General features: G+C 39.2%; 1 protein-coding gene across 1 annotated transcript in view; it reads right to left on the minus strand.

Annotated features, from left to right (window-relative positions):
- Window positions 1-20,926, minus strand: part of KCNB2 (potassium voltage-gated channel subfamily B member 2) — a 184,438-nt gene extending 163,512 nt beyond the window's left edge. The window contains exon 1 of the mRNA XM_009469009.2: window positions 20,348-20,926. Within this exon, the coding sequence (XP_009467284.2) occupies window positions 20,348-20,926 (579 nt within the window). The remainder of the gene's footprint in view (window positions 1-20,347) is intronic.
- Window positions 20,927-24,888: the final 3,962 nt, after the last annotated feature.

Below are 24,888 nucleotides of genomic sequence, written 5' to 3' on the forward strand. Positions count from 1 at the left end.
ATGGTCCACATCTTCCTCTTCCATTCTTCACAATTTTTTATAAGTCAAAAAACAAACCTTGGAAGAAATACTCCTTCCACAGACTGCTATTTCAGCAGCAACTGAAAAAGGTGGAGTAAGAGGAGTTCAGCTACCAAGCACTTAAGGAAAAATATTACAAAGTGGGACGCCCTGGGATTTATGTCAAAAACATTTCTGAAGGAACTGCTTATGTTTTCTCTTCCTCTCCATAAGATAAATGCTGGAAACTGCTGACAAGGATTATATCTGACCATATACATTTACATACATACAAGCACAATCATACATACATATGTATAAAAAGACAGAACTTGTGATTTCAGAGCTGGACCCAACAGGAACACGCGGCTTGTGTCAGGGCAGGGCTGTGGCTTCTCTCCTGGGCTGGGGCTCTGGGGGCCACTGGTGAGATGCTGCTCAGGGTGTTGGTCAGGTTACCCACCCCAGCAGCACCACCGCAGAACTGAGACCGTGCTACCGCTCTGCTTCTGGGCTCGCTGTAGGAAACCTCTCATGCCTTCTATAGTTCTTTTGTCTCCTGAAATCATATATAAGATCTCACTGAGGGTTTTTCTGGCTTTATACAATGTCTTTAGGCATTGTGAGATGGTAACATATTGGTGAATGGGATTATTCCCTATCACACAATCTGCTGACACTTGAAATGTTCTTTTGATTCCCCTTTTATTTGCACAAGTTGTTAGACCTTTTAAAGAGCCAGACACCGTGTCATTTTCCCTCATACAGATCAACTTATTTCCTATTGTTAGAGAAACCAAACCACCACATATTATGTCAAGTGACATTTCTTAAATGCTGTAAGATATAGAAAAAACCCTATTCTTTTATGTTTTAGATTGATACCTTGACTTCTGTTTCATTTCATTGCACTAAAATACTCAAGTTTACTGGGTAATAAATATTCCCTTACTAACCCTTCTAAAAATCTCTACACAGGGACTAAAATTTGCTCCAAAGACATTTGATTCTAAAGGACAAACAACTGAGAGATTATTTTTCTTTAGCAGATTTCCTAATCACATACTGCCTTTGCTTCAGTAGCTGAGTATATAATGAAGTCCTCTAACAACTGCCATATTTCAGTATCTCTAGACTCCTAGAATGGAATTTTTATGAAATCAGTGGCAAGAAAGAAAATTTGAAATGTAAGAGTCCAGATAAAAAAAAAATATGAGATCCACTGATGGTATTCCAAGCATGGCCATATTTCTACTTACAGGATTTATTCTATTCTAAATCCAGTACAAAAAATTACAAATTTTATTGATGAAACCATTTTGAAAAATGTGGGGTTTACCTCTTGGTATGCGGAGTGAGGAAGGAAATTACTGGACTGTAATATTCTCTCTAGTCTTGAGCTCGTTCTCTATGGCTGTTAACTTTTATCCAGTCACACATCTGTCTGAGAAACTGCAGGGATGGAAGCAAAGGGGTAATTGCCTTCCAAATGAATCTTGGTTTTTAGCTAACCCCTAATGAAATCAGCATCCATAGGACAGAACAAGTGCTACTGCACAGTACAAGAAGGAAGGCTTCCACATCAGCCTTGCCCGAAAGCAGACCTGACACAAGACAGTCCCGAACATGTGCCTGCTCAGTATTTGCTTTCCACAAGGACTGTTATGATTAATGAGGGCTCATTTCTTTGCTATTTGTCAATGATTCACACTAGCATTCAAAAGAAAAAAAATTCTCCTTTATTTCTCAATGCAAACATTTTATGACCCTGAGAAAGCCTAGCAGCTAAATGCTTTCAAGCCACTAAAAAAAAAAAAAAAGAAAACACAACAGACTCAAAAGATCAAACCCTGGCTTTATCAACGAAAAAGAACGGTAACTTGTGTAGATCCAACAATGCTGCAGAGATGCTAACCAGCTGTCAGGGAGCAGCACAGCATTGTCTTCCGCATTGCTGGAAATGGGCCCCAGCTGTGCTTTGTCACTGGCCTTGTAACAAGGCGAGTTGCTGTGATTTGGGGGGGATGGTGCATTTTTCTTGGCATTTCCCTTGGGTGTCTTTTTATAACTACATTTCTGCTAATTAACTTCTCCTCCGAGCTGCGCAGGGTAACTGCTTCCCCTTCAGGTGACAAAAAGCCCCTACAGTCGCACCTTGTTTGATCAACTGTTTGGGTATGAACAGCACAAGGACACAGATTGATTAAATAAACTCAAGCAACCAAAATAGCACTGTTAGCCAGAAACAAGCAAACAAACACAAAACTCAGCTCAGGGGCCATTTGACCTTGAAATATCCAAAATGCACTCAGCAATGCCCTCTGGCTCAGAAAACTCCTAGCACACTGCGGCGGCGGTACATGAAAAAGGAGGATGAACTTTCCCATAAGAACATAAACAAAAATGTCCATGCCAGGGCAGAGTAACGGCTCACCTAGCTCTTTATCACACATCTGAAAGCAGCAAGTGCCAGGGAAAGAGTATAAAAGGGAAGAGCTCAGAGGGAGATCTTCCTCGATACGTACTCCCAACCTCAGCAACCCCTGGCTGGGGACTTCCAGAACTGAAGGTTAAACCCGTCTCGCTGCCTATAGCAGCATTTGAGGGATCTTTCCTTGTCTTATGCTCTCTGTTTTCCTTGTTTGGACATGAGTTCCACTTTCTGAAGGCTTATTTATTTGCAATAAAACTCTTCGATTAGCTGTTTTACCATGCCAGGTTGTAGGATTAATTTTTTTTAATAAGTGCTAATATAATTGCACCAGTTTTGTTTCCCCCACACACACCACCATATTTGCTCCTTTAAGGTTGATTCCAGCAAATTTCCTCAGCTTTGTGCAATGTTATATTTTGAAATTAAGTATTTCCATACTGGATCCTTTTTATTTTTTATTTTTAAATGATGACAAATTTCCAAACAATATGCTCATTTTTAATAGCTTTTCTGTGGTTATATTTTGAAACATACATTTATGGTGTGTAAACATCTCCTCTTTATATCACACCTTATCATGGGGTTTTTGCCTTTGCAGCCTCTTTGGTTTCCTTCAGCTTTTCATAATCCCTGTCCTCACCCAGATGAAACAGCGGGTAGGACAGCTGTAGGATTTCATTCTTTCTGTTTATATCTGGGATTCTGGGTTCCTCCTGATAGTGTGAACTCTTCATTCCTAATGTATAGGAGCTTTCCTCCAATGGTGAGACTTACTCTGCCATTCATACATACTTTGTAGCTTGGTATTACAGGTTGATCGGTTTCCTTCCATCAAGGCTCTGAAACACTTATTGGGCTAATATCCTCAAATAAAACTAGGCATTTCACTCCATTTGCCTTATTTTTTTAGAGTTATATGATTTACATAGCACCTTAATATATATTGGTCTGTCTGTTTTTACATACCTGGCTTAATTAGGACTTAGCACTGTTTTTTTATTGATCTTTGTCCTATTTTTAATTAAGGAGAGAGCTTTTTTCCCACTTTCTCTCTAGTGGATGATCACTCTGATTTTGTGAGCTTCTTCACCGGCTTCTTCATTTTTTGACTGAAAAACATTTCTATAATGTCTTCAGTTCACTTGTTTCTGATACAGAGAAATGACTAAATGCAATGTTAGGTGAAGACTTTATCCAAGCCTACCTACTACATCAATTCTGTTTTTCAGAATGCCCAGCTCAGCCTTTTTCTGAGCCACGCAGGAGTGAGAAATTGGAATGAAGTGAAGAGAAAACTAAGGAAAGTTAACTCCATTCACAGAAGATTTATACGTATTGTCTAAGAAAACGTCAGGCGCTATTGAACCTCCAGAAGCCCAGCTGGCGTTCTCTAACAGCACTAGCTATTGTAACCACGTTCCTGCTCAACTCCATTTGCTGCACCCACGTGTTTTTCCCCCTGCCCACCACTTACTCAGCCTACGAGCTCTCTGAGATCAGTGTGGTGCACACAGTGATCCTCTACTGGCTGCTGCAGCACTACTGTAATGAAGATTAATTGTGACCATGAGTCACAGCAGAAAGGAAACAAATGTCCCATCCAGACAGCAGTTGCAGGATAAATTATTTTAAATTATTTACTGTTCTGAATGTCAAAATTGTTGTCTTGACTCAATATACAATAGTCTTAGCCCTTCCTTGTCCAGATGCAGTAAACTTTGTTCCTTCTCTTTCACAACATGTTAAACAAAATATTTGGAAGACGTAGATCTGATATGATGGAATTTCATGCTGAAATCAAGTATCACCAAGCATGCTGGTCCATCCACAATACACAGCAACACTGAGGCTGCCAGCGTGGCCCTGCATTCAAATTAATAAGCCTTGCCTCTTACCAAGGTGAATTACTATGAGGGTAGCACCAAAGGGTGATGCAGCAATCCAGCTGCCAGTCCTGGGGTAAACCAGCTGGAATTAGCTTAGGAATTTTTGCCCTGCAACTCATTTCCGAATCCGGAGGAAGCTGATTGCACCAATTATAAATTCAGCTTGTCCAAAGTATGCTGGAAGAGTAGGCAGGCTGCAGCATCTCAGAGGACATGCTTCACATCTACTTACCAAACAAAAGGAATTTTCAAGCTAAAAGACCAGGATGGAATTAAGAATCAATGACTATTGATAAATATCTAAGGCAAAATCTGGATGCATCTGAAGACTTTCTTATTCTTTTATCTCTGCTTTTAGCATTTCTTTTTGTTTTCCCACCCACAAAGTCTTTTTTGTTGACTTTAAATTAAAAATTAATTCACTTTTCAAGATACACTGTAGAAATCTGATCAAAGGCAAATGGTTACTATGATAAGTAGCAGCTAAATTCTGTAAGTATAGTGTAATCTATAAATTTTCTTTTAAACAATAGCACTGAACTAAACATATCAAAAGACTCTGGGATCAACCAACATGTACACCGTTACACAGACACGCCCACAATATATTGGCTAAAATAGCTTATTTGCCATTAAAAGGAATAGAAACAAGACATCTGAGTCCCTTAGGCTTGTAAGCTTGAAAACCTCTGTCAGCATTATTAAATGAGAACATTATTTAATCAGTAACGGTAAGGGAGGATAAACTCTGCCTGCCTTAAGTCTAAAATATGTAAGATCAGATTTCCACAGACAGAAAAGATGGTCCAGATGTAGGGGGCCATGTAGGACATGAAAGATTTGGATCCAGCTTCCTGCTTTGTCATGGACTTTCTGTGTGACCTTAAAGTAGCTGCAGCATACCTCAGGTCCACATTTGTACAACAGGGCTTCTCTGCTCTGTCAAACGACTGTAAATCTCAAATCACTCAATATTACAAGGCACTCAGTACTAAAACAACGACATTAGGGACAGATGAGAACATATATCTACTTGTCTGCATTTAATTGGTAAGCAAGGCTCATTAACTTTACTCCCCAAATACTATAAAATGTTCATGCTTTCTTTAAAAGATGTGTTTTCACCCCAGAGGTGAGCTTGTGACACTAGATCTTTATTAGGAGTGATTTACACAACAAAAAAGCTGACAATATCATATTAAAATTTTCTCAAGCACAACATATATCCCTCTCTGGGGTACCTTGATTTTGGGCTGGTGTGGTGACATGCTTATGTGACCTAGCACAGCTGCAAAGCACCACACTTTGCATGGTAACTTTTATATGCACATGCCTAACACATAGTCATGAGCTGTCAGCAAACATGAGGGAACAGCTGTCCCCTGCTTAGTTTAAAATTCTGTCCTACACAGTTGGAGAAAACACTGCTTTGCTTTCACAGAAGGAATAATCTCTACTCACAAGCAGGTCAGTCGTCAGACCTCCGCTTTCAATAGATGGCTGTCGCTATGCTGAAGTTCGGTGCTATGAATTAAGACATGGCAAACTGGAGAACCTTCATATGACATAAATCATATGGCCGCTACCTTCTCTTTTTGACCAAAAGGTCTGACGATAGAAACAAAAAATTACATAAGAGATCAAGTTATCGGTTTTTAAGAAGAATTGAGTAACATTGCCATAGCTTTTAGGTGCCAAAACCCTAATATGCAGTAGGACACATTCAGATAACTCGGTGACTATTTTTCTCTTACTCCCCGCCTTGTCCTTGGTCTTCTTTTCCGCTGATCTCTTCTAGCCTTAGGGAAATTATCTGGTGACTTAGACTGCCTATTCAACTTTTCTTGAACTCTTACCATATGAAATAATGTCAGCTCTACAGCTCAAATATTAGGTTACTTATGCAGGATGCAAACACAGTGATGTAAATTGCATGTGTTATTCCAAACAACATGCATCTTGCTGCCGATAAAGGCTTCCTTCCTTTGACACATGACAAGCCACCCAAAGCACCGACACCCTGCACTGTCCCCAGGGCAGTTTGTCTCCAAAACGGGCTCCAGCTCAGCTGCCCCAGAAGCAAGCCCTGGTGCACAGCCCTTGACCTGCCCAGTGCCCTTCTGTGGCAAGGCACCATGCAATGCCAGCTGCTGCGCAGAGGCTGAGCTCGCAACATCACCAAGCCTGTTAGCCTGGAGGGTTTCCTACGGTCAAAGGACTATACTGGAGGTATATACTACTGTGCAAAAGAAACAGCATTCACTGGCACAACTGCGACTACAGATTTTGCGTGGAAGGGGAAGAAAAGACTGCTTTTGCTGTTCAGACACAAGCTGGCTCCATGTTTTACCTCTTAATTTTGATCTATTATCTCACTCCCATTTTTTTAGAGTACTGTAAATCTCCTTTAACAGCAACTGTGTTTCAAAATAGCACCCTTAAGCCTAGGAAATCTACCTTATCTGTGACAACTCACCAAACAATGAATGCCAAAGTATTTGACATCATTGTATAAATTTACCAGGGTTTGTCATCCACTGAAAAATGTATCTTCTTTTTTTCTTACACACTGGATCAATGTTACGGCAGTGCACACCAGAGTCAATAGGTGTTTGCGTTTCTGCTATAAACACCTCAGGAGACTTAGGTGTACATCCTCTGGAGGGGAAGTTTCACTTTAGAGAAGTTTTAAAACAACAGTTATGGTAATATTAAAAAATAAACATTTAGGCAAAATAGTAGAAATATTGTGAGATTCTTCTACATAGACCTTAGGAAAACAGAAAGATGGCACTGTGGGATTTTGCTTGACTCCTTTCTAATTGACTCTTTTGTGCATGTATAATAGGGAAAAGAAAACTGTATTTATACAGGTATGGGGAATGAAAAGGGAAAATCCAGTTAAAAACCTTCATTCTTCTTTTGAGTTTTTCTCATGTACCTCTGTGCAGGTTCAGTGTCACTTCTATGCCGTAAGTGCTATTTGCCTACGACAGAGCAGTGGAGGAAGCATGGGCGAGAACTGCTTCTTCCACCCATCGTCACCCAGTTGGAACAATTACCACTTGTACTCCTGTAGGCAAACTGAACTGCCACAGGGATCCTCCAGTTAGTGCATGCCTTTGAAGCACTGCTCCTCCTGACAGGACCACTCTTGAGTTCAGCCTAGTTCCACAGGGATAACACTTCTTTTCACATAACTGGAATATGGGGAAAGGTTCAGAGCTTTTGAAGGTTTTCTTTCCATCTTCCCTTTTAAAGAGGGAGGGGGCAAAGGCATCAAACAGATTTGCAGTTGTGCCTCCTGTTCGCAGTGACTGACACGGGCTCTCCTGCAGCTTGCATGCCAACTTTCAGCTTGACTTCACAAGCAGAAGACATCTGTGCCTGCACAGTGCCCTTTGCAGCTGCACCGTGCCTTTCCAGAGAAACCCTGGGGGAGGATGCCTCAATGAAAGATTGGCAGCAATAAAACCCTGCTAGCAACTGTGCTCTGTTAACCATTTCTCTGTCACACACAGCCTCCTTCTCAGGAACACGGGCTTAGGTAAGGGTTGGTTTTCATTTTTAAATCAAATTAGGGAGGAAACAGATGATGCTGGAGTTATAAATGCTGAAGTTATGTTACCGTGAATGCAGTTCTGCTGAAACGTACTAGACACGTTATCAGGGATTCAGTGCAATAATGGATATTTCCAAGATTAGGCTTATGCTTTCAATTTCATACCCCCCTAAACCAAAAAATTTATTTTCAAATAATGACAGAAATCAGTCTGAGAGGGAACAACACCTGGGAGTCAGCTCTCTTCAAAGGAAATTCATTTGCTTTCAGGAAAGAAAAGAGAAGTATTTCTGAAGAGCTTATTTTCCATACAGGCATTACTAACATCAGTGACACAATATTGCAATAAGACTTGTCCTGCCATTCCATCACTGCTGGTGTTAACAAGTACTAAGAATGCTTCCTAAAGAGCACATCTAACCCTCATCTGTTCTCTCTGCAATACACTCATCAAGTAGATTATCCTTCAGTCCAAGATCTCTCATCTCCGGTTAGCTACTCTAGTTAAAAATCTCTCTCTTCAACATACTTATTTTATCCAAAATGAAACACAGAAGTATGTAACAAACTGCATTGATTCTTCCTGAATTCAACAGACTGAAGAAGCTACTGAAAAGCTACGAGGAATTATTCACCATTTCACTGTTATTGCAGCAGCTACTGCATTTTGGGTTAATTTTCCATACATAGTTTAGAATTAAATCTGTGCACACCAACCTCACCATTGAGCAGCAGAAAACATCAAGCTAAAATTCAGATTACGATAAACTAGTATCAGGTTCACTGAAGCATGTATAAGGATTGACCCGAGGGTCAAATGTTGGCTAGCAAAAGTACTTATAAAATACAATATTTACCATAAGAAACTAAATGCAACTAGCAATTAAGAAATTGCTCCTATCTTTATGTCTGTGATACTGGGCTGAAATTTCCCACTTAAAAATGGCCAAACAGAACCATAACAAATGTGAATGATTTGACCATTGGAGCAGACTCTGGGCTGGTTGAAATTTGCTACGAATATTTTTTTAGCTGAAAAAGTTGTTTTCTATTAAAAGTATCTTGTCTTTCTTTCTTTCTTTTTCTTTCTTTCTCATCTACTGGTTTTTCAGAACTTCACATCTTCACTTTCCTCTCTGGGTGAGACTCCTCAGTTCATTTTTCATGGTGCACCCAGTTCCTCTTATGAAAATACAGTCACAAGGAGAAGCAGGAAACTCAGTGCATAAGGCTAAAATGGGCCCAGGCCTCACATCCACTACCAGAGCTGGCAGAGCGACAATATTTCGGGTGAAAATGTTTCATTTCTGAGTGCTCACCAGGATGTCCTAATATTAATCTAAGGGGACAGAGGGGACTTTTTCACCAATAACTGCATCTAATCCACCCTAGCCACTACACCTATTAACTGACACATGAAGAGAATGGGCAAGCATTTACACTGCACTCTCTGCAATTTCCTAACAGGCCACTCCAGTGGCCTTACAAATCAACTTACAAAGGCTTTTTCTCTTTATTTTACCATTTTGAAAAATCCACTTTTAAGTCAACTTAAAAAGCATTTGAAAGACCCAGAGAAACTCTATTACTTAGCATTCAGTTCACAGGATTTAGCTTGTATACCTTCTAAAATAATTGGTCAGCTCTGTTCAGCCTTGTTTCCCATATAATTTATTGACCTTTGACAGAATAAACAGCAGAAGCATAGGGATTTGGACTTGATGATCTTAAAGGTCTTTTCCAACCTAAATGATTCTATGATTCTATGATTTCTTATTCTGTTTCTTGTCAAATATAACTGGAACTTTTCTCAGATTATAATGTCTTTTATAATGAACTTCACTCTAGCATGAAACTACGCCATACTTCTGTCTTCAAATTCAAGCCTTCATGTACCATTTATTAAAGGAACAGAACACCAATCTAGATTTCTAATCCTGTCTGGAGAAGCATTCTCTTTCTTCCTAACACACAAGTTGCTTGTCGGGGTGATCCACAGGACCTTCAACCTCATGGCTTGCTCCTGAGGAACCAGCTCTCTCATGGTCCTGGTGCCACTCTCCTGACCTCAGCTAAACACCATCAAACACAGCAAATTGCACTGCACAGACCTGCAGTTAGGTAACAGTGTAAAACGACAGAGAAAATCTTGAATCATAAGATGAAAAAAAAATGCAGGTCATGGGCCAAAGGAAAGGCATGAGAAGTCACCCGTGCTCACTGTGATGGGTTATTAAGTGTTCTGCCAGGACACAGAGGAAAACAGTAGAAGCATCTCAAAATGACTCCAGGCTTTTGGTCCTCATTTTGGATTCATGAGCATGGCCTACCCATCCCGAGAGCTTTAAGTGGGTTTCCAGCCATCTGAGTTGGAGATGCTGAAGTGCCTAGTTATAATTCCTGCCACGGTATTGCAAGTGCTTGCCATTCCTGCAATTACCTTATGTATTGCCAGTAAAGAGACTAAGCTGTACCATGCTGGCCTGAAGAGCTGCTAAGTACAGAACAGACTTCTGATGAGATACAGCTCAAACTTACAGCCTGCGCTCTAAATAATGTCTAAGTCATTCACCCCTCCTGCTTGAATTCTAAAAAAGGCTGTAGGGTTCAGTCAAACAGGACTGGCCGTATACCCATCTACTCTCTTCATATTACATGTTTTGCCTTTTTGTGCTGAATGCTGGTAGGAATGGCCTAAGGCGCTTTGAAGTTAATGCCAGTGTTTCAACAGAATTCAGGGGAATTAGCCAAGTTCTGTGCTGTAATCTCGCAAAATGTATTTGCATACATACATAGACCACAGACCAAGATACTTTTGGAACAGTTTTTTCAAGTGGCATTTAACTTCACAAAAGAATTTGTATCAAAATTATTAGAAGATAATATACGAAAATATAAAGGCTTTGTGAAAATAATAGAAATGGAAAGGAGTTCACAGTTCTTCTCAGAACAAGCCTGTAATACTTTTAGATGATCTCTTGCAGTCTGCAAAAGAACTACCTTAACTACTTTAATTTAACAATACCCACTCTGCTCCAGAAAAACCTTCCCCCCAATCCAAACACAATGGTAGATGTTTCAGTAAAGTAGAACAGACAGGTCACCCGAGGAGCCTTCAGTAAGCAATCCAAAAGGGGATAACAGTGCTTGGGAAAAAACCTATGTGAACGTGAGTTTGTAAACAAAATTTGAAGCCATTGTTGTCTGTCACAGAAACCTGACTGACTGAAGAAGTACAAAAAATGGGATCATCTCAGGAGTTCACCAAAAATACCATCTCTGACAATACATTAAATCAAGGAAAGCTGGACTGTCCCAAAGCATGCTGGCAGCCACCTCTTCCAATGGGGCATTCTGCAAGAGGCCAGTGACACCCGAAACTGTCACTGCAACTTGGCTGTCCTTGGGATAGCGCTGGCGTGTGCCATACCTCAGCTATTTAAAGCCATGTCTAACCCTTGCGGTTGCATCAGGAGGGACTCAATGAAAGACAAGTGAAGACACTGAACTCCAGATAACAGAAGTGCCTTCTGCAGTGAAGCTCATTACGCACTTGGTGAAAGAAAAAGATCTTCCTTTAAGAGCTGTTTTGTGAAGAACTTTGCTCCTGTTGGACATTTATTTAACTTGCCTTTTAGAGGCTAGAACAGAAAAGCTTAGATAATCCTAGAAGGTTTTTTTAGTAGCCCAGTGAAGTGCCAGTTTTTAGGCAGGAGCTTAGGGGAACACAGCAGTCATAAAAGGTTCTCAGTGAGGAATGAACCTGAGCCTTAGAGACCAGGTAAGACTCACCCAACCTCAGGAGTTCACCTTGTCCTTCAGACAAAAATTTCCTCAGACTTCAGGTTTGCATCCCGTGTTCTGGCTCCTGCCTTTCCTTACATTTCAGAAGAAATCCTGTATGAATATTTATAACAAGTAGCTACAAGATGACTTGAAAATTCAGCAAATATGATTCAGGCAGTTTGTAGGTGCTTAAGTACCAAGAGAAAACCACTGCTTTGGTTGCCTTCACCATCTCACACATTTTCTCATTGTGCAATATTATGAGTTAAAAAAAAGGCTCATGTGACAGTATTATACATACTTACACATAGGATATGCATGTCTAAAAGCTCCACCACCACTGAACACACTTTCTGGAAATAAGGGCTAGTTTGTTAATATGTAGACTTAATGGTTACAGTGTCTAAGTGTGCTTTTCAAAGACAACTTGCCTCTTTCCACTGTTGCTCAAAACCACTAGCAGGTCTGTCTCAGGTACGGTATGTGGAGTACAGGTATTCACTCGCTTACAACGCCGTAACATTCACATGGAAAGGACACTGCGTGCTTAACAAAACAACTGCAAATGTAGGGCTGTTGTCTGGGTCCCAACAGGCGCAAATCATATACACTTAAATGGAAATACACTTACTTATCCCACCTGAAAACCTGGCCTTATTGCACAGCCTCCCTAAAGAGAGAGTTACCACGGAATGTAAAGAGCAGACTGTGGTGACGTCATAAAAAGACTCTACTGGGATACTTTTTTGATCTCAAAATCACTTTGAAACAGCTGTGCCAGTGTCACATGCGTGTTTTCAATATTCCCTCAAAGGACCTGGGGTTCAGTGCTATGCGTCAAATATTCACATATCTCCATCAAATAGAAAACTTATGAGTCTGCTATATGTCATGATAAATATCGTGGTTTTTTTCTGAAATAAGTAACACGCAGAAATCTCTTTGGCTTCCTGTTCGCCTGGGAGCAGTTTTTTGCTCTTCTACATTTTGCAACAAAATCAGCGACTCAAAGAGAAAGGCCAGTTTGCAGGTTATCACATAGATTTGTTATGTTCTCAGCTTTACGGAAGCAAGATGGAGCCTGTTCATCCAGACAGTAAGCGCAGCCCTTTGCTTCCAACAGATTTGGTCTGGATAATCCTTCAAATAACATCACCTTCACATCATTTAATTTATTAGTGCAGCTCCCTGACATCTGATTGATTCCAAATATCTTATGTGAGAGAAGACAATGCACTGGCAGCTGCTTCTGAAAACACTGAACGGAAATGCAACATTTTTAGGACATATGATCTGCCTCTGGGTGAAGGGAAAGGCACAACACCCCGGTCTGTCCACTCAGGCATGACACAGCTTAAGTGACATGTCACAGCTGAAAATCCAGCTTGTGAGATGCCTCTGATGTTACTGAGGGGCATGCCGTAATGCACGAAACATTACCATCCTAACCAGAAATACTGCAGTACATATTTTAAAAGGTATATGCAATTGATGCTGGTCTATACTCAATTTATGGTAACTGCTATAAAAAAAAGGATATGAGCAGTGGCAAAAAAAAGCAGTCATCGTAGAGTTAAATTGCTCTCCTAACTTAAGAAGGACACATGGGGCTGGGGTAAGTTGGAATAATGCTCTCTAGCCATTATGGCAAAGGATGGATAGCTGTTCTGATGCAGATTGTACCTGCTAGTAATTCACTGTCATCTCATATATTCTAAATCCTACCATGTTTCTCTGTGCAAGAGCTACTGTGTGATTGCGTGAATGGTGTCCCAAGTGCAGGCACACTCTAGTAGTTACTTTAAAACTTCGTTTTGCAAAACGTTAGCAATTTGATCTTATTTCCAAATATGGAGAATGAATTTCCCCAATTTTTAAAATAATTATTCTTGCCTTTTTTTCCCCCTTTAACAAGACTCATTCTGAATCCTCTTTCATTTTCCTTCATGTATCCATAAAACCAGAGTCAGTGAAGCCTCTTCTCACAGCTCCAGGAAGGAAAGATCCCTTCCCTCTGTTCATCCAATGAACGGGGATATTCTCTGGTGCCAGTGCTTGAAGCCAGCAATAGACTGTCTGAATATGACTCACTGCATCTTTGCCCCTGGCACTGCTTCCAAAATTTAAGCATCTGATTTACTGAGAATTAAGTGTCAATAATAAACAGGTCAGTTGAAAGGACATTTTACTCACTTTATTCCAATAGTAGTTTTTAGTAAGTTCTTTTAATAAGTTTACACAAAGACCTTTGAGCACACCACAGATAAGATCTCAGGGCTGGAGGGAATCTGTATGTAACTGAGGTATTAAACACCTCTGGAGCAAGACAGATCAGACAGTAGCTCTATTCCCATGATACTTAGGCTGACCAAAAACGCTGAATCATGGGTTACATGATACTTCATGTAAGAATATAAAGAAGGTAAATAATCTTTTAATGACCAACTCAGCAGTGAGCATACACAAGCTCTTAAAACAAAATCAATTAACTACTGCCAGTCTATTGTGTTCCTTGATATAATATCTATTGAAAAAACAATACATTCACTTATCTTTCAAGACATTAAAACACTTTAGTTATTAAATATGAATGACTAGGATCAAATATAATCTCTTTGTCTTACAGTCACATTGACTGACTTTATCGTTTGGCACAAAAAATAACATCACCTTAAAAGCAAAGAGTGGTAATAAGTGTCCTGGCCAGAAACAACAGTGAGATGAAGATACATATTTATTACTAGTGACCATCCCCTGTGCTTTATCATAACTTAGTTTCAGCCGCCATTTGTCTTTAAAGTATTGAAAGTCACAATGCAAACTATAACATTCTTGGTAGTACATTCAGATAAAGGTTCGTAACAGGATTCCCCCCCAAAATAAGTTGAAATCAGAGATCAAACAGAAGTTCAACCCACACATTAGCTAAAAACCACCATTTATCTTCAATGAATGTTATCATGCTCTGAGGTATCTATACACAATACAAAAACTTCTGGGAATTAAAATAGTACAAAAGCTATTCCTCACACTTTAAAAAAGAGACAGTCTTAATTCTCTGTCATCTTCATCCTTGGTCTACAGTTAGATGGGAAAGCACATAGAATATAAGCTTTTGTAGGGAGAAACGTTAACAAACTCAGGATAAAATAAAACATGTAAATCTAAACTGAGAAGAGGACATAAGCAAGGCAAGTATTTTGTTCATATAACATAACAAAGAATGTAAACATAAGAAAAAGTATTTCTTTCACTTGAACACTTTAATATTCTTAGTGCAAACATTCAGCTGTTGACACTTTTCTTATGTGTGATAGCTCTTCTTTGCAATACAACCAAGCAGCTAAAAGTTTTCCTAAAGTCCTCTGAGCAGGTACGATGTGACCTTCAACCCAAAAAGAACCAGTAGTGTACCATTAATTAGGCTTCGCCCCTGAATCAACACTGTGTGACAATCTAGGAGATAATTTATAAGGACTTGCAAAGGAATACTGAAATTTCTTATATGACACTCAGCTCTGAAGTGATGCATAATGACTCTGCTAATTTGCATTTACCCAAAGACCACTCTTAAGCTCCTCTACAAAGTCTAAATAGGCATGACAGTCAGTGTGAATTATATATAAAACAGACTTACAGAAAATAAGAATCAGGCCCCTAACATATAATAGGTGTGGCCTCTCTTGGCAAGTCATTGTAGCAAGCCCAGCCATAATGCACCTGGTAGCTAAATAAATATCAGTGGCCTGAATCTCCTCTTCCATGCTGCCTTTTTTTTTCCCACAAAGGAATTTTTTCATCTAGGGGATTAGTTACTGAATGCAGCACACAAACTCCTCACGATTTCCAGTCAGGCTTGGGATAATTAAACCTTCTGTAATCCACAATCCACTAGTTAGCTGATAAATTAGTGTGCTTTTCACAAAGAAGGAATACTCATGTTACAGTCAGTAATGCAAAGAAAAAAAAAAACAAACAAAAAAAACCAAAACAGAAAACAAACCCCAAGAAAAAAGAAATCAACAAAATAAAATAAGGATAAATTAGCCATGCAGTGAGACAAACAGAATTAACAGAGAACACTTTCAACCCCATCAGGTTTCACATAACTTTAAAGAAGATAATCCCCATGCTGCAGAGCCATAAAGGCCAATATTGTATCCTTCTGTGTATGTACATCAACAGCGGTTATGCAAAAAATCAAGGACAGAGTGTGACTGACTAGTAATTTTTTAATGACTTAACTTATTTATACTACCTTCTATACTTGACTGGTTAATAGTCACACTGAGCTTTAAGGAAATATTCATGTGAGAAAGAATGACTTGCACAAGAAAGACCTGTAGAATCAATTCCAAGCAATTACTCTCTATTTGTATCCAAAGGGCCAACCTGTGATATAAAATACCAAATGGAAAATCTGAGTGATATTTATTGATAACATTACTGTAAGGTACTTAAAATACTCTGGTAGATGAAAAGTGATTGAGTCAGTATCTTTAGGCAGACATAGGCTCTCCATTTCTCCTAGATATTCCACTTATTTCTGACCTCATTCACTCTATATTTATAGTGGATCATCTGCACTAGAAACATTCCATATTTATTTAGGATTTAGTCCAAATGAGTTTCATCAATATAAAACAAGTGTGAGAAAAGAACCAGGCAGTTGGCTTCTATAAACAAGAATGAAAGGAAGAGCTCCTGCATTAACACTTTGAAAGAAACGTTAAATTTATGGGTTCGTTTGATCCACAGTCATTCCAAAGTAAGGCTCCTCTGATTTTAAGTGCACTGCACAGAAAAAGATAACATAGACACAGATAAAAAGGCATCAGCTCAGCCAGGTTCATCCTTAATATCCCAGTTCAGTAAGGTGCTGAACTGTAAGCACCTATGATATCCAGCTGCAGTCAATTCACATCGACTGAAATCAAAGCTCATTCTGGTATCTGTTGAGGACTTTCATACTACTGATGGTATACTTTCATACTACTGTTGGTCAGAGCTGCTGCTGCTCTAAGGAAGCTGTTATACGTCCAGAAACCATAATTAGAAGATCAAATTATGACTTTTTTTTTACTTTCCAGCCAAAAACTCCAAGGTGAAAGACAAGACTTCTCATGAGAAAAATGGACGTACCGTGACCCCAGTCTGGAGAAGTCTTCTGCTTCAGACCTCTTTGCCACAAAGTTTGAAGCTGTTTTTGTTTTGGTTTTGCTTCACTATGCATTGGTAAAATAACTTTTTTTTCAAATGGAGCTTTCACAAAATACTGGTTACACAATAAGTATAATTAAATGCCTGGTCTAAAAACTCAGATCTTACTCTGGAATCAAATAATGCCAGACTCTCACAAAACTCCGTGACTTGGTGATGTGACTTCTGGGATGCAGAACACACAAAATTCCCATTCTTCCTAATTCCCAGCACTGATTCTCAATTTCATATTACTGGGCATGTGTGAAATGGCTGAACTTCTGGAAGTCTTTGTCTTAATGCTACTTACAAAGCTTGTGAATGAGAACATGGGGAAATGGAGGCAAATCCTATATTCCTAAGTCAAAACCTCTACTGAATTCACAGAGAGCTTTGCTGAGGTGAGGACTAAGCAAGAACTAGAAGATACTCATTGGTGACTGAGATGAGGTACACACCTGCATTTACTAAAACTAAAAAAACTCACATAGCAAAGTGTGTCTGTATCATGCAACAGTACTTGACCTATAATATTGCTTTCTTACTAGCTAACCATAGTTTTAATTTCTTGCTGCACATACTTGCTCTCTCCTATTTATTGTCACAGAACCTGTAAAATATTTGCTGTTCATACACCGTCACCTTGTTGTGTCTCACCTTGCTGTAAGTGAAGTCAATGGCACACCATCGTTGACTTCAAAAGGAGCAGGATTTGTCCTGAGATGCCTAATCCAAAGTGGGACTCCCCCTTAATTCAGTAAGCTTTGGATCAGATCTAGAAGGGATCTTAGCCGAATCAAGAAGTGACAAGACATAGTCACGTACCGAAGCCACACCCGAGTGTTTTATCTCGCATGCCTAATCTTTTACGTGAAAGCAATTAAAAAGCAAGCTGTTCCTGTCAACTGGTTGGGTGCTGCACAGGATCTGAATGGCTGAACAGGCATCTATAGGATAGCTATGCACATTGAAATGGTTTCACCTCTTCCTATAGAAGTTTGAAAGGGAGGAAATATTTGAATTTGAGGCTTCACAATAATATTTTCTCATTTGGTTTCCAACTTTCCACTCTCGAAATCCCACCATCCTTTCCACTCCTACAGATGAAAGAAGATGGTTCTGCCTCTTATTTCAGGACAAACTAGCAACTTACCACATAACAGAACACAAGACAAGAAATCTGAAAGTGATGTTATCCAAACATTCAGATAAAACCTTGCCACAGAGCCTAACACAGTCTGTGATGGCTCCAGACTGTTCGGAAGTACCTCCAACTGATTCCAGCATATCTTGTTTTACATGCAACTCTGATTGTTTGCTTATGTTCCCCAAGTCTGAATGTGCTGGGCAGTTTTTGCTCTCCTTTATGTCATTCAGCCAAGTTTCTACAGCCGTCTTTGAGATGCCATGGGTGTATCTGACTATAATTTTGGTTCATATATATATTTACAGACTGAGGGTTGCTAGAAAGAGAAACCAAATGCATGTAATATGGTGACTTCCAGCTGCTAGAATCACAGAAATTACATCAAATGGCATTAATTTAGACAGAAGGCAACTGAAATAATGAAAACCATTGCAACATGTGTACAAGTGCAATGTGAAACTCCCTGTAGCAAGAAAGCATAGAACTGTAACATTCAGTCAAACCAGGAGATGATGGAAAAGGGAAATAAAAAGGTAAAAAATAATGAAAGAAATGGCCACTTCCATTTGCAAAACCTGAGAAGAAATGTGGCTGAGTGGCCAAAGGGGGATTTTCTTAAAAGCTCAGAGTTGGCCTAACTCCTTTCAAGCAAATCCATGACGGGGAACTGTTAAGTCATGGGAAGAGTTTGGTCAATGGCAAGCACTCATGCAAGTTTAACTGTCCTATATTTCTGCATTTATCCACCAAGCAATACAGCTGGGCGATCTCCCAGCTCACGCACAGCGTGTCCCAGCGCCTGCGTCCGGGAGGAGGAGAGGTCTGTTACAGACCACATCAGCGATGTTTCAAGCCCTGCAGGACTGAGAAGCTGGTCCCTGACTCCTGAAGGCTGTGTAGCAGCTGTGTCACAAAAGTGCTGGGGGGGCTGATGGATGCTAGCTTGTACCAGGGGATCGCAGTGTGTAACATGGCCTCCCTGAACCCTTTTTGGCACAACTTAAGCCCATCTGCTTCCCCTCTGCTCCTTCTCCTGGAGAGGAACATATGGCCCAGAATATGTATCTCAGAAGCAGAAAATGTATTCATATCATTTTCTAAAATATTCTGAATACCTTCTTTTTTCTTCTATAAGCTTTTTTTTCCAGTTATGAACCTTATATCCTGGCATGATAAATAATTCTTTTATAAAACTAAGTCCTTGCTTAAACAATTAGGCAGCCCACAATGAAAAACTAAAATAAAAAAAATTGCGTATTGCCCCTCAACGATAAGAAGTTGCTATTCCAAGAAAAATCTTTGCCAGGATTCTGGTTTTTGTCCATTCCACCATCATATTTTAATACTTACCTTAGTCCAATGGCATTGAATCCAGTAACAAATCAACAACAGAAGAAAATAAAGCCACAGTTAAGCTTAACATGAACATCTAAACACTGAACATTTCGCTCTGAGTGGTTAAAACCGGAGACAAGCTTCCACAATTTTCCTCACATTAAATAGAAAAATAAATCACAAATAGAATAATGAAGTTCCTCAAGAAGCAAGAAAATCTTTCTTTTAAATAGCAATACCAACATCTGTGTGTGCAGTCCCGCTTCCCTAACAAGGGTAAACTTTTCCACTATATCAGTGAGACTTTTGCCAGTTTGCCTGTTCGAAGACAACGATACTGGAACAAGGCTTCATCTCAATGTTTCCTCATTTCTGCCTGAATATATATAAAATTTACACATATATATGGATGTTTGTAGATGTATGTATGTAATATATACTTGTTTATATACGTACACATGCATACATACAAATATATATATGTATGTGTGTATATATATGCTTTAATAGTTTAATAATTTTATACAGAACACTCTAATTCTTGATCACAAAAATGTAGTATAAGAGAAAACATACTGCAATCCTTGACTGATGTAAAAACATGCCATGCCTGTTATAGGACAAGTAGCAATACTGGAATGTATGTTATTCATAATCCAATGCTTTTCTAATAAAAAAGTAGGCAGTGTTCTCTGCCTGTATTTTCATCGAAGAGTTTAATGTCCATTAACAATCACACAGATGTTTCCGATTATATACAACAAAAGTAAAGTGTAGGAGCTGCCTAAAATCAACTGAAGGCAACAGGATTCCTTCTGCTTATTTTAGAGGGTTTTAGGACAGATTTGGGTGTATTCACTTCATGATGTGTAGATTTTTAGATTCGTCTTTTCTCTAAATATTTTAGTCAAAGTTGTTGCATCACACACGCATGTCAGATACATGGGTCATGAAACCATTTTCTACTGTCTTTGCATTAAGCATACCGTTTATCCTACCTTTGCTGCCACAGATGAGTTGGGTTTCTCCAGCAAGTCCCAGAGCTTCTTCCTTTTTTCTGAGCAGCAGGTATTATCAAACTCTTCCCCTTCTCTCTCTCGCATTGTCTCTGCCTCTCTCCTCAGCTCCTCATTCATCTGCTCTTTCTTTTGATGGTATCTTGCCTGGCAGCAAGATTCTAAATATATCTCATCAATCCCCCAGTAATCAAGCTCCTGGCCAAAAGAAAGAGCACACATTTCTTCCATCATATGTAGTTTCCCTGTCCTGTAGAAATTCAAAATGGAAGTGAAAGCCCCTGGGTGTCGATCAAAAAAATACTCATTTTCATTTAGATTATAGTCATCACATACTTCCAGCAGAGATTCATGAGTATTGCAGTCTCTGAGCTTTCCTAATCGTGTCCTTGGAAGTCTGTCCAAAGTCCTCCACAGCACTTCATGGTTGAGCCCACCGACGTTTATCTTCACTCTCCGTGAGCAGGCTTTGCTCCTAATGATCTCCACTGGTTCTGGAGGCAGAGAAAGGGTAGACCTTGAAGACTTTTTGTTGATCCCTGGTGGAGCCTTCTCAGCCATTCTGAAAAGGATGCAGTTGTAATACCAGGGTCTTTAGCAGACTGAGCTTGGAGACTACAAGTATTTGGGCAGACTCCTCTTCAGATAGACAGCTCCATTTCTGAAGCTAAAAAAGACAAAAAATTAGAATATTGCAACATACAATATATTCCCCAATCACTCTCTATCTCTCTCCTTCCACGCTTTCATATGCAGATGAAAATTTAATGATGGTAATTTGCTCCCTCTACAGTGAGACTCTTTTGTGGTAGTATACAGAACACTGGAACAACTGGAACAGCTAAGAGTACTATGTTTAACCAAAGGAAAAAATTCAGTGGAATTTGTGCCTTCATGAAAATCAACTGTGACAGTTTGTAAAGAGAACTTGTTTTTTTGTTGTTTGGGATTTTTTTAAAACAAGTTTCTGATGCAGCCATGTTAGCTTAATCCGATTACTTGCCAATTAATATGTGAAGTAAGCTAATGGAAAGATTGTAGAGAGATCCATAAGGAAAAAGTGAAATGGGGGCTAGATTCCCTTTTATTGAATAATTCAAATTTGGGAGATATGTTCTGAAACTGAATAAAACAATTAGAGCATATCAAAATCTCCTGTGAAACCAAACTGCTTCCCTCCCCCTCCCAACCCAAATCTTGATTTACTGTATTCTTTCGTGCCCAAACGTTACTCACCAAACAATTCAATTGCCATTCTGACAAGTCAAATTTTCTAGAACCGGACACTGCTGATTTCTTTACAAATAGGTCAAAGGAATCCTAACTCTTCTGCAGCCACCTGAACAGTAATACATCTTATATAGGCAAGGACTGTGCATACCATTCCCTGGCTCCACAGAAAGGCTCTTCTCTGTCCCACTTGTTCACCTGTTAACTTGCTGCAGGAACATGACTGCATGACAGCAATCAGCAATCTCAGTTTTAATAACCCACAAGCGCATCCTCACTCACTGCGCCTAGTGCTTCAGTGAACTCTGAAGCGCAGCTGTTTGTCACCAAATTTGGAATATCAGTATCAAACAGGAAGGAAACCCACCCACCACCTCTACTATGGTCAATTATCTGACACAGTGCTTAAATAATAACCTACCAATGGTATCATGGTCCAAAGGGAAGCATATTAAGAATGCTTAGACAAGCTTCTCTTCCGACGTAGGAAAGTCCTCCTTAGTAATTTCCCCAAGTTGACATCTCCTCCTCCCGTTCTCTGCATATCAACAGTTCAACAGTCTGGTCTTTTTTTTTTTTAAGTGAAATAAATAACTCCAGCTTTAAAAAAAACATTTCATGTGGACAAGAATTTGATCCTCTTTGCAGAATAAACATGAAAGTTGTGATGGGAGGGATTGTTACCTATAAATACATCAGAGGTAAACACCAAGGAGGGAGAAGAACCACTTGTACTAAAGGACCATGATGGCACAAGAACAAATGGGTACAAACTCACCATGAAAAAAGGTGAAAATTTGAAAGGGAATTAGAAGGTCACAAAGAACAGATCCTCACCAGAGCAATGAGGATCTAGAATAATCCTTTACTAAAAGTACCACGAAAAACAAAGACTTATTTCAGCATGTCATCTGACATGCTTATGACAGGGTTGACTACGTTGCCAGTGTAAAATTAAAATTACTAGACCTCATTATATCTAAACTTTAAAAGTTCCTTCACCAACAGATAAAGTAATAGTAAGGCTCAGCCATGTATTATACAGGTATTAACAGACTTCCATGTCCAAAAACATCAGGGAAAAGGAAAATTACCCATCAGAGTAATATTTACACTTACAGATTTTTTTTTTTGGTTGAGTGCATAGCTTACTGTCTTGCTAACCCTCATACTGGGAACAGCCCAAAACACCACCATGTTAGCAGTTTCACTGTCAAGCTGAACTTACTTCAAAAACACAAGGTCTAAAATATTCTGCCTCTTCCCATCCTGCCCCCAGCACTGTGCTGTGAAGCTCCCTCCTGATCTCCCAGTGCAACCCAGAGCACCTCTGTGCCTATTTATGTAAGGGTTTAAGCCTGTAACATTTACCTTCATTCATGAAAAAGATAAACTGATAACTTCACTTGCAGAGATAAATGTCATATCAAAATCAAAGCCCTAACATCAGTAGGTTTACATAATATATATCGCTTTCTGTTGTGTTTGGGTTGTGTTTTGCTTTTTTTCTCCTTCACCTTAGGCTGTTTTTTTCTTTTTTTTCCCTTCACCTCATTGCCTTAGATGCAAGGGGATGATGGGGGGACTTCTGAGAAGCAACATATCCTCACTTAAGCATCTCCCAGTGGTCTGTGATGCATTTATCAGTCTTCTGACAGAGAGACAACCACATAAACACTAAGCAATTAAGAGAGGGTATTTCTCCACAGAGGAAATATTTACAACCTTTTTTGAAAAAATCCTGTTAGACTTTAATGCACAATAATGTTTCTCCTTTAAAGGATGCCTTACATAACACAACACGAGAATTTAGGAAATTCATAGAGAGGTTCTGTCATTTTCCATTAAATCAGTCAAGTCTTCAGGCAATTTCTAGAGAGGTTCACTAGTTTATTCACCATTGAATCTCAGAGATTTCTTCTTTTTTTATTATTAATATGTGTTCCCCAATATTAGCAATACCGAGTAAAACATAGTAGAAATCAAGCGGTTGATCTGATTAATCTTAGGTTAACCATACCCTCATTTGCTTTTCTGATTACAAAACTAAAGATATGCAAGACTATGCATTGTTTTAGCTTTTATGCAGTGTAGTTACCACACAGATTTGTTAAACAATGCAAAATTATAGTGTCACCAAGACTGGTCTAAAGCTGGTAAAACATTTTCTGATTTGTCAGTATAATTATTGGTTGCATCTTCCTACTTGAGGAAACATGGTTTTTTTAAAAAGCTTTAAAAATCCTGGTTAACTGTGGTCATACTGAAGTCAGCAGCGAAACGCCATTAAGTTTAGTGTTTAGAAGACGGGATCCAAGGTGCTATCTATGTACGTATGCACCAAAGGATGAACCAGCATTCACAACATGTAGCACTCTGAAAAGATCAAAAATAAAAAGCATTTTCCCAAATGAAGAATCTTGAAGTGTGAGGGCTGTTTTTGCCTTTTTCCAGAGCTCCTTTCATTGAAATATATACAAGCAGTGGACTACATAACTTAAAAAAAAAAAAATCTTTTAGTTTGCTTACTAAGTGCATTTCTTCACACCTTCTTTTGCTTTCTGCTGATAATTTTTAAAAATTTCTTCCTGTGCAGCTTTTCCCCAAGCCTGGACTACAGAGCCTGTATTTAAATGTGCCTTTACCAAAAACGTAATCAATAGCCTCTACTTTAACTACATAACATTTTTAACTTTATAATCCACATTATACATTTCACACAAAATCACCAGATCTTTCATTATAACAAAATTATTCAAGTGAGGTTACCTTTACAAATCATTAAATAACCTTTCTGGATCTTAGCTACTGCAACTAACTCTTCAGACACTGCAGTTTTTGTCCTGAGAAGGCTTAAAATATTTTTCAGTTTAGTTTATTGTCTTAACCTTCTGTCTGTGTCTAACTTCACCATGCACTTTTTCCACCATGGGCTAGTGAGGAATGCAACTACCGCTCGGCAGGCAGGCAAAGCCAGCCCTGCTGCTCACCAGCACTGCTTAGCGATCAGTAGAGAACGACACAAATTCTAACCGCAGATATATAATAAGAACAACTCCAGATAAAAGTGATTTTCTTTCCTTGCAATAATAAAATGACTTCATAGGAAAATACCTATAATATTGAAAAAAACTCTTCCAAACCAAAGCCAATTCTTTGCACTAAATAAAAGTTAAAACTGCAAAGACGACTACTTAAAAAGGTAGGGAAAGCCAGAACGAAGTTTAAGTGTCTTCTCCCCCACCATATGCACACAGCTTTCAATGGTGTGATTCCCCCCACACCAATCCCTT

The sequence above is a fragment of the Nipponia nippon genome, unplaced genomic scaffold (genome assembly GCF_047370975.1).
Source record: "Nipponia nippon isolate SJK-2023a ecotype South Korea unplaced genomic scaffold, ASM4737097v1 scaffold_1, whole genome shotgun sequence".
NCBI classification, from domain to species: Eukaryota; Metazoa; Chordata; class Aves; order Pelecaniformes; family Threskiornithidae; genus Nipponia; species Nipponia nippon.